At 42.3% G+C, this 17105-nt stretch overlaps 1 protein-coding gene, 1 non-coding gene and 2 pseudogenes across 2 annotated transcripts in view; 3 read left to right on the forward strand and 1 right to left on the reverse strand.

Moving 5' to 3' along the window:
• LOC102801326 (vezatin-like) overlaps window positions 1-17105 on the reverse strand; it is a 57502-nt gene that overhangs the window by 25861 nt on the left and 14536 nt on the right. Inside the window, exons 2-5 of the mRNA XM_085496694.1 lie at window positions 9796-9924; window positions 1968-2048; window positions 1212-1351; window positions 312-611 (exon numbers count right to left, since the gene is read on the reverse strand). Coding sequence (XP_085352820.1) covers window positions 312-611; window positions 1212-1351; window positions 1968-2048; window positions 9796-9924 — 650 coding nt within the window. The remainder of the gene's footprint in view (window positions 1-311; window positions 612-1211; window positions 1352-1967; window positions 2049-9795; window positions 9925-17105) is intronic.
• Window positions 5243-6214, forward strand: LOC146747443 (small subunit ribosomal RNA; annotated as a pseudogene; the record flags this gene model as incomplete).
• On the forward strand, window positions 6639-6794 carry LOC144355875 (5.8S ribosomal RNA). Its single transcript, XR_013421331.1, has one exon. It is a non-coding gene; the product is annotated as a 5.8S ribosomal RNA (ribosomal RNA).
• On the forward strand, window positions 7252-9253 carry LOC144355876 (large subunit ribosomal RNA; annotated as a pseudogene).

Here is a 17105-nt window from a genome sequence, read left to right on the forward strand (position 1 = left end):
CGTGGTACCTATGCCATGATTGATATCATTATAACTTGGTACCTATGCCATGATTAATATCATTATAACTTGGTACCAATGCCATGATTGATATTATTATAACTTGGTACCAATGCCATGATTAATATCATTATAACTTGGTACCAATGCCATGATTGATATTGTTATAACGTGGTACCAATGCCATGATTGATATCATTATAACTTGGTACCTATGCCTTGATTGATATCATTATAACTTGGTATCTATGTCATGATTAATATTATTATAACTTAGTGCTGATAACAAATGATATGACCAATATACTTACAGAAGAAATCCTCTTGCTATGACTTCAAACTCTTGGATCAATCTGAGAGACTTCTTCATATTGGTTGAATATTTTTCACTATCTTCTAAGAATGTGCGTAATATATTGAGATTTGATTGATTTAAGTGTTTCAGTTTAAAAACTGTGACACAAGATTTTGCAATCATTACAGTGCATGACAGAAGTACCAATAAAATAGATAGTGACAGCAGTGTGAGGGCACTGTTAAATCTGTCAATATGATACTGTAAGACGATACCAGTCAGACAACCCACCAACAAAACAACTGATGCTGACAATCTGGGAAAACAATGTCATTAAAATGAGAAGGTAAGAATAATGATTAAGCAGTATGAATGGCCGACACTACTATGATTGGCTGACACTACTATACCATAAGATGATGCCAGACACTAACACCAGACAATCAGTCATACCATAAGATGATGCCAGACACTAACACCAGACAATCAGTCATACCATAAGATGATGCCAGACACTAACACCAGACAATCAGTCATACCATAAGATGATGCCAGACACTTACACCAGACAATCAGTCATACCATAAGATGATGCCAGACACTAACACCAGACAATCAGTCATACCATAAGATGATGCCAGACACTAACACCAGACAATCAGTCATACCATAAGATGATACCAGACACTAACACCAGACAATCAGTCATACCATAAGATGATGCCAGACACTTACACCAGACAATCAGTGATACCATAAGATGATGCCAGACACTTACACCAGACAATCAGTCATACCATAAGTGATGCCAGATACTAGCACCAGACAATTAGTCATACCATCATAGCAATGCAGCTGATTGATGACAGCAGAGCTAAAAATTGTATATTGGGGAGTGGTGGGATATTCAACATACCCCATAATTTGTGAAGTGACTTTTCCATCCTTAATTGGTACACATTGATTGGTGTTATTGCCATATGACTGTATGAGCTCTTTATCACCAGGCAGTAAGAGTGATGTTTTGTAAAGACATCGGTACATCAAATATGAACTCTGAAATAAAACACATACATGAATCAACATCCCTATAACAAGGAGCTACACTCTATAGATGAAATGATACATTAGCATGTATATGATAGAACATTGATTGTTGTACAAATTACCAATATGAATTCAACTTGCACAATAACAAATATTGGTAAAAAAAAATGTCTGCCACTTGACCCACTAAGAGTCATGTCAAAGTTTGGCCCATGTTAAGAAACATTTGATGATTTGTACAAAAATGGTCAGATAGTCATAGATCATCAAATCAAAAACATAGTTGAACTCTGGTGACCTTGCCGCTTGTTATTTAAATAATAACACATGCTTGTGAAGGTAATTGTTGCCTGCCCAAGGGATGCTGCAGATGGTGGTCATGACCATAATATTGATGATGCCAGAGCCGAAGGTATCATCAATATTATGGTCATGACCAACAGCCCAAGGGCAGACAATAAATCTACATGCAGGTATGTATGTTTGTATGAATGTACACCATTACAAATCTTCTAATTTTGAGTAAAATCATTGCAGAAAATATGTAGTTTGGACAGACAAACTGAGCTAAAAATTATGGAAGCTAAAAAGAGACAATTATACATGAAATACATACAATACTCACAAATGCAGTCTCTGATGCTGTAAAACTGTCACCAATGAACAATTTATCTTTTACAAATCTCAATACATACCATGTTGCATCCTGTCATTAACATAGTACATAATAGAAGAATTGTCATCATCATAACTTACATGGAATTAGTGAGAAAACAGAACATGTTCATGTATAATATAGTTTTATACTCATATCTGACTCATTGTCCTCAGCATGTGTTTATTTCTGAAACTTAACACCTGAAGTCTCTATGCATTAACAGATTTGTTTCATATACAAATGTACATCATAACAAACACAATTTTATGCAGTAGAATAGCAGAATTAAAAATTGAAGAAAAGAATTTTGAACAACAACTATAATGTCAGCTAAAGTTAATGTAGCTTTGAGATACAAAATGTGAAAGTAATCAGATCTACAACAACAAATGTTATAACTGAGAGAATACTCTGGCATTATAAGACAACAAAACAATTTGATTACCGATATGTTTTCAGTTTGTATAGATTTCAAATCTAAACTAATCAGGACAGGGGATTATTTGAAAGCATCAATACACTAAGTTACATCTATGTGCCAAGTTCAATTCAAATCTGATAAATTGAAATTCAAAAATATTGGCAAATTTACATACGTAAAATAGGTCCAATTAATATGCACTGATTTTAACCCAAAACTGATCAGGTCTGTGGACTATCCCAGCCCTCCAATGTCATTGAAATTTCACAAGTCATTGAAAATGACACAGTCCCTATTAAATTTTTGAAAGTTCTCTTTGTGCTCGTCATATATTAATGTGGAGGGGTTGTCGCGCGCGTGTCCCTGAAACTTGAGTCCCAAGGGGAATATACAACAGATTGTTTATTTACATCAAATTCAAACACGTTTGGGTGATGACCCATCTAGTTTTAGACATAGCAAAGAAAAACATAGATCACAAGTGAAAGCTTGTCTAAGTTATCACATTTTAAACAAACAAGATGGCCATCAGTCGGCCATATTTGATCAAATTGCAAATTGAATTGACATGTACATGTATCCATTTATGACATGCTAAACATCAATGAAAATGATACATGGGTGACAGTGATATGGTAATATGGCCAAAAATAAAAACAGCTGTTATTCAGCCATCTTTGATCTGATTATGAAACAAACTGACATGTATGATGTATGTGCCAAATACAAATGAATATGGTACATAAATCTTGGAAATATAGTAGTAAGGCCAAAAAGTCAAATGGCTGTCAATCAGCCATCCTTGATCCAATTTTGAAACAAATTGTCATGGACATGTATCCTAACATGTATAAAGTATGTGCCAAATTTAAATGAAAACTGACAAAGCATGTCAAAAATATCACACTTAAAAAAAACAACAAGATTCCTGCCAGTCGGCCATCTTTGATCCAATTGCAAAACAATTGTATAGGACATGTATCCTAACATGTATAATCTAAGTACCAAGTTTGAATGAGATGCAGTTTGGTTTTATGCCAGGGAAAGGAACAATTTATGCAGTGTTTATTCTGAGGAGGATGCAAGAGGAATATCGTGCAAAAGGGAAGAAACTGTATATGTGTTTTGTGGATTTGGAGAAGGCCTTTGATAGAGTCCCGAGGAAGGTGATGGAGTGGGCAATGCGGAAGAGAGGTATACCAGAGGCAATGGTAAGAGCAGTGATGAGTTTATATGAAGGAGCAAAGACAAGAGTTAGAGTAGGATCGGAGTTGTCAGAGGAGTTTGAGGTGAAGGTGGGTGTGCATCAAGGCTCTGTACTATCACCATTGATATTTGCAGTTGTCATTGATGTAGTTACAGAGAGCGCAAGAGAAGGGCTGATGGGAGAGATGTTGTATGCCGATGACTTGATCTTGATGGATGACACAATGGAGGGATTGAGGGAGAAAATTGTAAAATGGAAAAAAGCATTTCAACCCTATACATGTATGTAACCATGGTAATGTCTATGCAGATGGTATAAATTAATGTTAAGTGACATGTTGTGCTGCCATTCATAAACAATCACTGCATACAGTAATTGTGATGTTATCCAACATTTTTTTTCTTATAAATAGCTTAGGTCATACATAAAATCATATATATGGTTAAATTAAGCACGGATGACAAAAAAAATGTCAACATTTGTTGGCATATTTGCCAAAAATTCAAGATGACGACAACATTTTTGTTATTATTATTAAATAAAAAAAAAAAAAAAAAAAAAATTAGCCCATGAGTATAGAAAGTTTCAGACAATTTTGCTCAGCGATTCCCTTAAACTACCTGATGAAAAACTGGCAGACGAAGAAAAGAACTAAAGCAGAAATGAAAGGCTTGGACCCCCAAAGAAAGTAACGGAAGTTCTAGTGTCTTTAGACCCCAAATTAATTTGACTCAACACGGGAAAACTCACCCAGCCCAGACACGTTGAGGATTGACAGATTGAGAGCTCTTTCTTGATTTTGTGGGTGGTGGTGCATGGCCGTTCTTAGTTGGTGGAGCGATTTGACAGGTTGATTCCGATAACGAATGAGACTCTGGCTTGCTAAATAGTCGTGCGACCCTTAACGTGTCAGTGACCGACTTCTTAGAGGGACAAGCGGCGTTCAGCCACCCGAGATTGAGCAATAACAGGTCTGTGATGCCCTTAGATGTATAGGACATGTATCCTAACATGTATAATCTAAGTACCAAGTTTGAATGAGATGCAGTTTGGTTTTATGCCAGGGAAAGGAACAATTTATGCAGTGTTTATTCTGAGGAGGATGCAAGAGGAATATCGTGCAAAAGGGAAGAAACTGTATATGTGTTTTGTGGATTTGGAGAAGGCCTTTGATAGAGTCCCGAGGAAGGTGATGGAGTGGGCAATGCGGAAGAGAGGTATACCAGAGGCAATGGTAAGAGCAGTGATGAGTTTATATGAAGGAGCAAAGACAAGAGTTAGAGTAGGATCGGAGTTGTCAGAGGAGTTTGAGGTGAAGGTGGGTGTGCATCAAGGCTCTGTACTATCACCATTGATATTTGCAGTTGTCATTGATGTAGTTACAGAGAGCGCAAGAGAAGGGCTGATGGGAGAGATGTTGTATGCCGATGACTTGATCTTGATGGATGACACAATGGAGGGATTGAGGGAGAAAATTGTAAAATGGAAAAAAGCATTTCAACCCTATACATGTATGTAACCATGGTAATGTCTATGCAGATGGTATAAATTAATGTTAAGTGACATGTTGTGCTGCCATTCATAAACAATCACTGCATACAGTAATTGTGATGTTATCCAACATTTTTTTTCTTATAAATAGCTTAGGTCATACATAAAATCATATATATGGTTAAATTAAGCACGGATGACAAAAAAAATGTCAACATTTGTTGGCATATTTGCCAAAAATTCAAGATGACGACAACATTTTTGTTATTATTATTAAATAAAAAAAAAAAAAAAAAAAAAATTAGCCCATGAGTATAGAAAGTTTCAGACAATTTTGCTCAGCGATTCCCTTAAACTACCTGATGAAAAACTGGCAGACGAAGAAAAGAACTAAAGCAGAAATGAAAGGCTTGGACCCCCAAAGAAAGTAACGGAAGTTCTAGTGTCTTTAGACCCCAAATTAATTTGACTCAACACGGGAAAACTCACCCTGCCCAGACACGTTGAGGATTGACAGATTGAGAGCTCTTTCTTGATTTTGTGGGTGGTGGTGCATGGCCGTTCTTAGTTGGTGGAGCGATTTGACAGGTTGATTCCGATAACGAATGAGACTCTGGCTTGCTAAATAGTCGTGCGACCCTTAACGTGTCAGTGACCGACTTCTTAGAGGGACAAGCGGCGTTCAGCCACCCGAGATTGAGCAATAACAGGTCTGTGATGCCCTTAGATGTCCGGGGCCGCACGCACGCTACACTGAAGGGATCAGCGGGTGTCGCCTCCCTGGCCGACAGGACCCAGGCAATCCGATGAGCCCCCTACGTGCTAGGGATAGGGAATTGTAATTATTTCCCTTGAACGAGGAATTCCCAGTAGGCGCGAGTCATATGCTCGTGTCGATTACGTCCCTGCCCTTTGTACACACCACCCGTCACTACTAACGATTGAACGGTTTAGTGAGATCTTCGGATCGGCATGCGACGGGGACTGGTTCTGCCGGCCTCGCTCGCGCGCCGAGAAGACGATCGAACTTGATCGTTTAGAGAAAGTAAAAGTCATAACAAGGTTTCCGTAGGTGAACCTGCGGAAGGATCATTACCATCTCGAAGAGGAGAGATGCTTCTCTCTTTTCTCGCCACGTCACCGTCGCCTCCTCGGCAGCGGTCGGTCGGTCGGTCGGCTGGTCGGTGGTGTGCGATTGACTTCGTTCACCACTACCTCCTACTCCTCTGCTGCTACTGTCGAACAGGAGGCAGGGCTGAATCAGTGTGAATCTCTCGGTTCCGCGAGTGGTCTGTGTGCTCTGCAATTGCGTCTCGTTGCGGGGAGTACCCATGTGGTCCGGGCCTTTTTTCAAGAGGGCCTGGCAGGTCACCGTCAAGGGGACGGTGCATCTCGGTTTGATGCGGAGGTCGTGTTCGTTCGTTCGATCGAACGACAAGCTCCCTCTCCCCATGTTTTATTTGTTGTTGTCTCTCTCTGGTTTTGCTACTTCATATTGAACGAACAAAATAACACCGACAATTCGCTGCGGTGGATCACTCAGCTCGTGCGTCGATGAAGAACGGAGCCAGCTGCGTGAACTAGTGTGAATTGCAGGACACATCGATCACTGACACTTCGAACGCACATTGCAGCCCCGGGTTTCATGCTCGGGGCCACGCCTGTCTGAGGGTCGGCGACAGTTCGTAAGGGCGATCGCGCCGTTCTCGGTTGTCTGGTTTGCTTGTAGGATTCTTCCTGCCTCACCACGACCACCTTGGACTGGTGCACAATTGGCAGACGCTGAGCTATCGAGGGGCACGGCAACGAGTTTGGCGAGGTGAGGTGGAGCAAGTAAGGCACTGTTCCCCTTTCTTCCCTCATTCTCTTCCTTCCTCTTGCCGGCTTGGTGCCTGCGAGCGCTATAGAAGACGAGGCCCGATGCTGGGGACACCTCGCACCAACCGTCTCCGCGTCGCACACTGCCTCTCCTTTCCATCTCTCGGCTCCCAATATAAAAAAGACACTGGTAATGCGTTGGGCGAGTCAAGTGCGACGCGGCGCGACGAGGCAGTGTGGTTTCACCCAACGCTCACCGTATTCGATGTGACTCGATTCGATTCACCCAAGCGACCTCAGATCAGACGTGACTACCCGCTGAATTTAAGCATACCACTAAGCGGAGGAAAAGAAACTAACCAGGATTTCCCCAGTAACGGCGAGTGAAGCGTGAAGAGCCCAGCGCCGAATCCCCTCGTCCTTCTAGCAGCGGGCAGGAACTGTGGCGTAAGGAAGTGCCGGTCATACTACTGGCACGAGGCCGATAGCGAACAAGTACCGCGAGGGTAAGTTGAGTTCAAGAGTACGTGAAAGTGCCGAGAAGTAAACGGGTGGGCCTGCAGTGTCGGCCTGGGAGATTCAGCTCGGCTTCGTTCGGTGCCTGGCCTGCCCGCGTCGGCAGATCCGTCGAGGAACGCGGGGTACGGCCCCTGGCACCAGAGTCGGGCGCACTGCTCCCCGGGCGAAGTGCTCGCGACCGGTTCGGCCTCGGCCACGACCCGTCTCTGATCGGAAGATGGCAGTGGTTCGGGGCGTGCCCTTATTAAGGGTTTTTTCGTCTCACCGCGGAGCTTACAGCTGGCTTTGGCGTCGGGGAGCTTGGGCCGGACCGAGGACTATGACGCGCCCGCTCTCCTTTTTTCCAAAGGGAGGGCCGGGATGAACGGGCGCCTGTGGTCAGCGAGGAGCATCGGTCGCCCACCTGACCCGTCTTGAAACACTGACCAAGGAGTCTAACACGTGCGCGAATTGCAGGGTCGAGCGAAACCCTCGGGCGCAGTGAAGGTGAAAGGCGGCCCGGTCCGCCCGAAGTGGGATTCCGTCCTGTCTTCGTAAGAGGCTGGCGGGCGCACCACCGGCCGATCTCGTCCGCTGCGTCGGTGAGGTCGAGCAAGAGCGCACGCGTTGGGACCCGAAAGATGGTGAACTATGCCCGAGCAGGGAGAAGCCAGAGGAAACTCTGGTGGAAGCCCGCAGCGATTCTGACGTGCAAATCGATCATCAAACTTGGGTATAGACTAATCGAACCGTCTAGTAGCGGTTCCCTCCGAAGTTTCCCTCAGGATAGCTGGCGCTCGAGAAGACGCGGTTTCATCTGGTAAAGCGAATGATTAGGTGTCTCTGGGGCGAAACGCCCTCGTCCCATTCTCAAACTTTAAATTGGTGAGAAGTCCGAATCGCTCGATTGGAGCTGGGCCGTACGAACGCGAGTACCAAGTGGGCCACTCTTGGTAAGCAGGACTAGCGCTGCGGGATGAACCGAACGCCGAGTTAAGGCGCCCGACGGGGACGCTCATCAGAGTCCATGAAAGGCATTGGTTGATACAGACAGCAGGATGGTGGCCATGGAAGTCGGAATCCGCTAAGGAGTGTGTAACAACTCACCTGCCGAATCAACTAGCCCTGAAAATGGATGGCGCTGGAGCGTCCGACGAGCCCATACCCGGCCGCCGCGGCAGAGGGAAGCTAACCGTACTCCTGGTTTAGGCCGCGGCGTGTAGGAGGGCCGCTGTGGTGAGCGCCGCAGATGCAGATCTTGGTGGTAGTAGCAAATATTCAAGTGAGAACCTTGAAGGCCGAAGTGGAGAAGGGTTCCATGTGAACAGCAGTTGAACATGGGTCAGTCGATTCTAAGAGACAGGAGAGTTCCGCTTGGATGCCGGGGCGTTCGGGTCACCGTTCGTCGGTGTGCCCGCAACTTTCCCCTCGCACCTCCTCGAAAGAGAATTGGGTCAATATTCTCGAACCCAAGCACGGAGATTGCCGTCCCTCCCGGTCGCGTTTTCGTTCCACGTTCCTTTCGCGAGGAGCTGGCGCGGGGCGTTGGTCGGGGCTCGGCCAGTGCGACGACGCAAACGAACTCGGAGACACCGGCGGTGGCCCCGGAAAGAGTTCCCTTTTCTTTGTAAGGGGGGCGGACGTGCCTGGAATCGGCTCGACCGGAGATAGAGGCCAAAGCCCCGAAAAGAGCCGCGAGTCTTGCGGTGTGCGGTGCGCCGGTGCCGGACCTTGAAAATCTGAGGGAGATGCCAGTGATTCTCGTGCCGGGTCGTACCCATATCCACAGCAGGTCTCCAATGTGCACAGCCTCTGGCCGATAGAACAATGTAGGTAAGGGAAGTCGGCAAGTCAGATCCGTAACTTCGGGACAAGGATTGGTTCTGATGGGCCGGGTCGGTTGGGCTGGGGCGAGAGGCGGGACCAGAACCGGCACCGCGGCTGTGCGAGGCTCGTTGCCTACTCGTTTGTTCTCCTCCCTCTCTCCTTCTTCGGTTTCCTTTGCGGGGTGTTCGCTTGGAGGGTGAGGGCAAGGGTTCTCTCGGGGCGGTTTCGATTCAAGCTCGGACGCGTCGGGTTCCTTCCCGTGGACCGTCTCAGCTGTGCGGCCGTCAGGGTGCTCTCGGTTCTTTTTCGTTCTCCCTCCTTCGCGGGTGGGCGTCGGACCTGGGCTGGGCAGTCTGTCCTCAGCGGAAGCCTCGGCCGGCGAGAAGAGGCCGGCTCAGAACTGGTACGGACCGGGGGAATCCGACTGTTTAATATAATACATCATCTGGACAAGGGTTAAAGTAATAACCTTTTTAGAAGATGTTTATAAATACATTATATTAACACCAACCAAAATATGTAAACTGCATTACCTTTAATTTATGTAAAAGATTTAATGATGTTGGTATAGTTTGCTGTGAAGGTCTTGTAGAACTCAATAATGGTGATACCTCAAAATCCTCACATCCCACATCCTTCAAATGATGGTAAAGTGGAGAATTCTGTCAAAAGAAAAGAAACTTAGTGTTTTCATTAATGGCTTTGAGGTAGTGAGAAAAAATGAATAATAGTTTAAATGTGATTAGAACTATTATTAAGAATGCAGCCATGGCAGTGTACATATCTTTAGAAAGAACACGTGTATGTTTTGTGTTAATATTTACTAGTACTTAGGAAAATAAAAATGTTACTGATAAATTTATATCACATTGTTTGATGCCACATACTGCCAAACCACAATGTTTGATGTCACATACTGCCAAACCACAATGTTTGACATCACACACTGCCAAACCACAATGTTTGACGTCACATACTGCCAAACCACAATGTTTGACGTCACATACATGTACTGTCAAACCACAATGTTTGATGTCACATACTGCCAAACCACGATGTTTGACTTCACATACATGTACTGTCAAACCACAATGTTTGATGTCACATACTGCCAAACCACAATGTTTGACGTCACATACTGCCAAACCACAATGTTTGACGCCACATACTGCCAAACCACAATGTTTGACATCACACACTGCCAAACCACAATGTTTGATGTCACATACTGCCAAACCACGATGTTTGACATCACACACTGCCAAACCACAATGTTTGACGTCACATACTGCCAAACCACAATGTTTGACGTCACATACTGCCAAACCACAATGTTTGACGTCACATACTGCCAAACCACAATGTTTGACGCCACATACTGCCAAACCACAATGTTTGACGTCATATACTGCCAAACCACAATGTTTGATGCCACATACTGCCAAACCACAATGTTTGACTTCACATACTGCCAAACCACAATGTTTGACTTCACATACTGCCAAACCACAATGTTTGACTTCACATACTGCCAAACCACAATGTTTGATGCCACATACTGCTAAACCACAATGTTTGACTTCACATACTGCCAAACCACAATGTTTGATGCCACATACTGCCAAACCACAATGTTTGATGTCACATACTGCCAAACCACAATGTTTGACATCACACACTGCCAAACCACAATGTTTGACGTCACATACTGCCAAACCACAATGTTTGACATCACATACATGTACTGTCAAACCACAATGTTTGATGTCACATACTGCCAAACCACGATGTTTGACTTCACATACATGTACTGTCAAACCACAATGTTTGATGTCACATACTGCCAAACAACAATGTTTGACGTCACATACTGCCAAACCACAATGTTTGACGCCACATACTGCCAAACCACAATGTTTGACATCACACACTGCCAAACCACAATGTTTGACATCACACACTGCCAAACCACAATGTTTGACATCACATACTGCCAAACCACGATGTTTGACATCACATACTGCCAAACCACAATGTTTGACTTCACATACTGCCAAACCACAATAGTTGATGCCACATACTGCCAAACCACAATGTTTGATGCCACATACTGCCAAACCACAATGTTTGACGCCACATACTGCCAAACCACAATGTTTGACTTCACATACTGCCAAACCACAATGTTTGACTTCACATACTGCCAAACCACAATAGTTGATGCCACATACTGCCAAACCACAATGTTTGACGCCACATACTGCCAAACCACAATGTTTGACTTCACATACTGCCAAACCACAATGTTTGACGCCACATACTGCCAAACCACAATGTTTGACTTCACATACTGCCAAACCACGATGTTTGACATCACACACTGCCAAACCACAATGTTTGACGTCATATACTGCCAAACCACAATGTTTGATGCCACATACTGCCAAACCACAATGTTTGACTTCACATACTGCCAAACCACAATGTTTGACTTCACATACTGCCAAACCACAATGTTTGACTTCACATACTGCCAAACCACAATGTTTGATGCCACATACTGCCAAACCACAATGTTTGACTTCACATACTGCCAAACCACAATGTTTGATGCCACATACTGCCAAACCACAATGTTTGACGTCACATACTGCCAAACCACAATGTTTGACGCCACATACTGCCAAACCACAATGTTTGACATCACACACTGCCAAACCACAATGTTTGATGTCACATACTGCCAAACCACGATGTTTGACATCACACACTGCCAAACCACAATGTTTGACTTCACATACTGCCAAACCACAATGTTTGACGCCACATACTGCCAAACCACAATGTTTGACTTCACATACTGCCAAACCACAATGTTTGACGCCACATACTGCCAAACCACAATGTTTGATGCCACATACTGCCAAACCACAATGTTTGATGCCACATACTGCCAAACCACAATGTTTGACGCCACATACTGCCAAACCACAATGTTTGACTTCACATACTGCCAAACCACAATGTTTGACATCACATACTGCCAAACCACAATGTTTGATGTCACATACTGCCAAACCACAATGTTTGACTTCACATACTGCCAAACCACAATGTTTGACTTCACATACTGCCAAACCACAATGTTTGATGCCATATACTGCCAAACCACAATGTTTGATGCCACATACTGCCAAACCACGATGTTTGACGTCACATACTGCCAAACCACAATGTTTGACTTCACATACTGCCAAACCACAATGTTTGACTTCACATACTGCCAAACCACAATAGTTGATGCCACATACTGCCAAACCACAATGTTTGATGCCACATACTGCCAAACCACAATGTTTGACGCCACATACTGCCAAACCACAATGTTTGACTTCACATACTGCCAAACCACAATGTTTGACTTCACATACTGCCAAACCACAATAGTTGATGCCACATACTGCCAAACCACAATGTTTGACGCCACATACTGCCAAACCACAATGTTTGACTTCACATACTGCCAAACCACAATGTTTGACGCCACATACTGCCAAACCACAATGTTTGACTTCACATACTGCCAAACCACGATGTTTGACATCACACACTGCCAAACCACAATGTTTGACGTCATATACTGCCAAACCACAATGTTTGATGCCACATACTGCCAAACCACAATGTTTGACTTCACATACTGCCAAACCACAATGTTTGACTTCACATACTGCCAAACCACAATGTTTGACTTCACATACTGCCAAACCACAATGTTTGATGCCACATACTGCCAAACCACAATGTTTGACTTCACATACTGCCAAACCACAATGTTTGATGCCACATACTGCCAAACCACAATGTTTGATGTCACATACTGCCAAACCACAATGTTTGACATCACACACTGCCAAACCACAATGTTTGACGTCACATACTGCCAAACCACAATGTTTGACGTCACATACATGTACTGTCAAACCACAATGTTTGATGTCACATACTGCCAAACCACGATGTTTGACTTCACATACATGTACTGTCAAACCACAATGTTTGATGTCACATACTGCCAAACCACAATGTTTGACGTCACATACTGCCAAACCACAATGTTTGACGCCACATACTGCCAAACCACAATGTTTGACATCACACACTGCCAAACCACAATGTTTGATGTCACATACTGCCAAACCACGATGTTTGACATCACACACTGCCAAACCACAATGTTTGACGTCACATACTGCCAAACCACAATGTTTGACGTCACATACTGCCAAACCACAATGTTTGACGTCACATACTGCCAAACCACAATGTTTGACGCCACATACTGCCAAACCACAATGTTTGACGTCATATACTGCCAAACCACAATGTTTGATGCCACATACTGCCAAACCACAATGTTTGACTTCACATACTGCCAAACCACAATGTTTGACTTCACATACTGCCAAACCACAATGTTTGACTTCACATACTGCCAAACCACAATGTTTGATGCCACATACTGCTAAACCACAATGTTTGACTTCACATACTGCCAAACCACAATGTTTGATGCCACATACTGCCAAACCACAATGTTTGATGTCACATACTGCCAAACCACAATGTTTGACATCACACACTGCCAAACCACAATGTTTGACGTCACATACTGCCAAACCACAATGTTTGACATCACATACATGTACTGTCAAACCACAATGTTTGATGTCACATACTGCCAAACCACGATGTTTGACTTCACATACATGTACTGTCAAACCACAATGTTTGATGTCACATACTGCCAAACAACAATGTTTGACGTCACATACTGCCAAACCACAATGTTTGACGCCACATACTGCCAAACCACAATGTTTGACATCACACACTGCCAAACCACAATGTTTGACATCACACACTGCCAAACCACAATGTTTGACATCACATACTGCCAAACCACGATGTTTGACATCACACACTGCCAAACCACAATGTTTGACGTCACATACTGCCAAACCACAATGTTTGACGTCACATACTGCCAAACCACAATGTTTGACGCCACATACTGCCAAACCACAATGTTTGACATCACACACTGCCAAACCACAATGTTTGATGTCACATACTGCCAAACCACGATGTTTGACATCACACACTGCCAAACCACAATGTTTGATGTCACATACTGCCAAACCACAATGTTTGACGTCACATACTGCCAAACCACAATGTTTGACGCCACATACTGCCAAACCACAATGTTTGACATCACACACTGCCAAACCACAATGTTTGATGTCACATACTGCCAAACCACGATGTTTGACATCACACACTGCCAAACCACAATGTTTGACGTCACATACTGCCAAACCACGATGTTTGACTTCACATACTGCCAAACCACGATGTTTGACTTCACATACTGCCAAACCACAATGTTTGACGCCACATACTGCCAAACCACAATGTTTGACGTCACATACTGCCAAACCACAATGTTTGACGCCACATACTGCCAAACCACAATGTTTGACGTCACATACTGCCAAACCACAATGTTTGACGCCACATACTGCCAAACCACAATGTTTGACGCCACATACTGCCAAACCACAATGTTTGATGTCACATACTGCCAAACCACAATGTTTGACGTCACATACTGCCAAGCCACAATGTTTGACGTCATATACTACCAAGCCACAATGTTTGACGTCATATACTACCAAACCACAATGTTTGACGCCACATACTGCCAAACCACAATGTTTGACGTCACATACTGCCAAACCACAATGTTTGACGTCACATACTGCCAAACCACAATGTTTGATGTCACATACTGCCAAGCCACAATGTTTGACGTCATATACTACCAAACCACAATGTTTGACGCCACATACTGCCAAACCACAATGTTTGACGCCACATACTTTCAAACCACAATGTTTGACGCCACATACTTTCAAACCACAATGTTTGACGTCATATACTGCCAAACCACAATGTTTGACGCCACATACTGCCAAACCACAATGTTTAATAATAATAATAACTTTATTGCATCCTTAGAAGTACAAATATTCTATTGGTTTACATCAATAAATATATAAGTGATTAAAATAATATCAAAGTATGATAACGTAAAAAAATAGAAAAAAAAAGAGTCAAGGTATTATATCCAAAAAAAGCTCATTTCTTAAAATAAATGATTTATGTAAAAATTCCCCTAAAAGTTTTATTATATTTCTGTCATTACTTTTCATTAAATATGTGAATTTTTGCAGGTTGGTAATGATTTCTTTGGGGAATAAAATATTGGAAATAAAATCATTTCTATCTGTTTGATATCGTGGGCAAACTAAAAGTAAGTGTAATTCGTCTTCAACTTCCTGTAATGGGCATTGTTTACAAATTCTATTTTCTAATGGGGTTTTTGGATTGGTACATGTATGTCTGCCTTTTTCAATGGCTAGATTGTGACTACTTGTCCTGAATCTAGTCATTGATATTCTTTGATTATTATCCAAAACATTAATTAATTAATCCAAAAAAATTTCCAGATTGTAATTAATTTTAAATTTAATGTATGTTCTCAGTTTTGTTTTTTCTTTTGTCATATTCTCTATCCAGTATGTTATGTATTGTTGTTTAATAGTGCTGCTAATTTCCTTAATATTTTGATGTGATAGCTGTGATGCATCTTTCAAGATATTTTTGACTGATGTTTCCCATTGTGCTTTTGACAAAGTCTGATCGCTTATTTTGTGACTTGTCTGTGACACGGGACCAGAACTTAATCATATTGATTTTCACTTCAGTTATCAATGGAAATGCTCCAATTTCACCCTGACATGCACTATTCGCTGTGTATTTATTAAGCCCAAGTAGTTGTTTCCTGTTTTCATTTTGTCAGAGTTATTGTTACTCATATTTTCCATTCCCCAAATTTCAGATCCATACAGTAAAATTGGTTTGATACATATATTAAACAGATGGATGTACATTTCTGGTAAAGACTGGTTTAGTACATACATGGCTTTGATTGCTTTATCTGCTAGGTTGTCTCTAGCTTCTGTAAATTTACCATTTGACTGAAAGATTATTCCAAGATAATTATATGATTTGACACAGCAAAGTTTTTCATTTTGATAAAACAATTGTTCATTTCTTTGTAATGTTCCCCTTCTGAATACAAGAATTTTAGTTTTCGCAAGATTTACTTTGATTTCCCATTTTTGGCAATAATCTTGCAGTTTATTTAGAGGTCTACCCACGGTACATATACACCAAGTATCAAAGCATTCAGGCTTGTAGTTTTCAAGAAGAAGTCGAAAAAGTAAAACATTGACATGGACGATGGACAATCACTCATATGATAAGCTCCGCTCGACAAAGTCGACAGCAAAGCTAAAACAAGCAGCCTCTCGGCTGAGATAGCTCCGCTGTTAGCAAGGCACATTTCAATTAAAGAACTGAAGATATCATTAGAAAATGAACAATATGTATAGTATGTATAGCAATCGGACTTGCTGTTTTCAACAAGAATTCAAAAATATCACTTTTTACCAAAAATGACATAAATATTCATCAAAATTAGATAATTGAAGATATAAATACGAAATGAACAAATCTGAGAGAGGTCCACATGTAATACCTGTATATGTAATATCAAAGCAATCAAACAAAGCTAAAAATGCATTTTATGTTTTTACAGGAAATAAAATGAAAGTTTCATTTACAGGTTTTTACAATTTACAAATAAAGCAAATTCCATTTTACATTTTTCATAATTTGTGTTTAAGAAACAAAGAATTACAACATTTAATGT

The sequence above is a fragment of the Saccoglossus kowalevskii genome, chromosome 3 (genome assembly GCF_978046115.1).
Source record: "Saccoglossus kowalevskii chromosome 3, keSacKowa6.1, whole genome shotgun sequence".
Taxonomy (NCBI): Eukaryota; Metazoa; Hemichordata; class Enteropneusta; family Harrimaniidae; genus Saccoglossus; species Saccoglossus kowalevskii.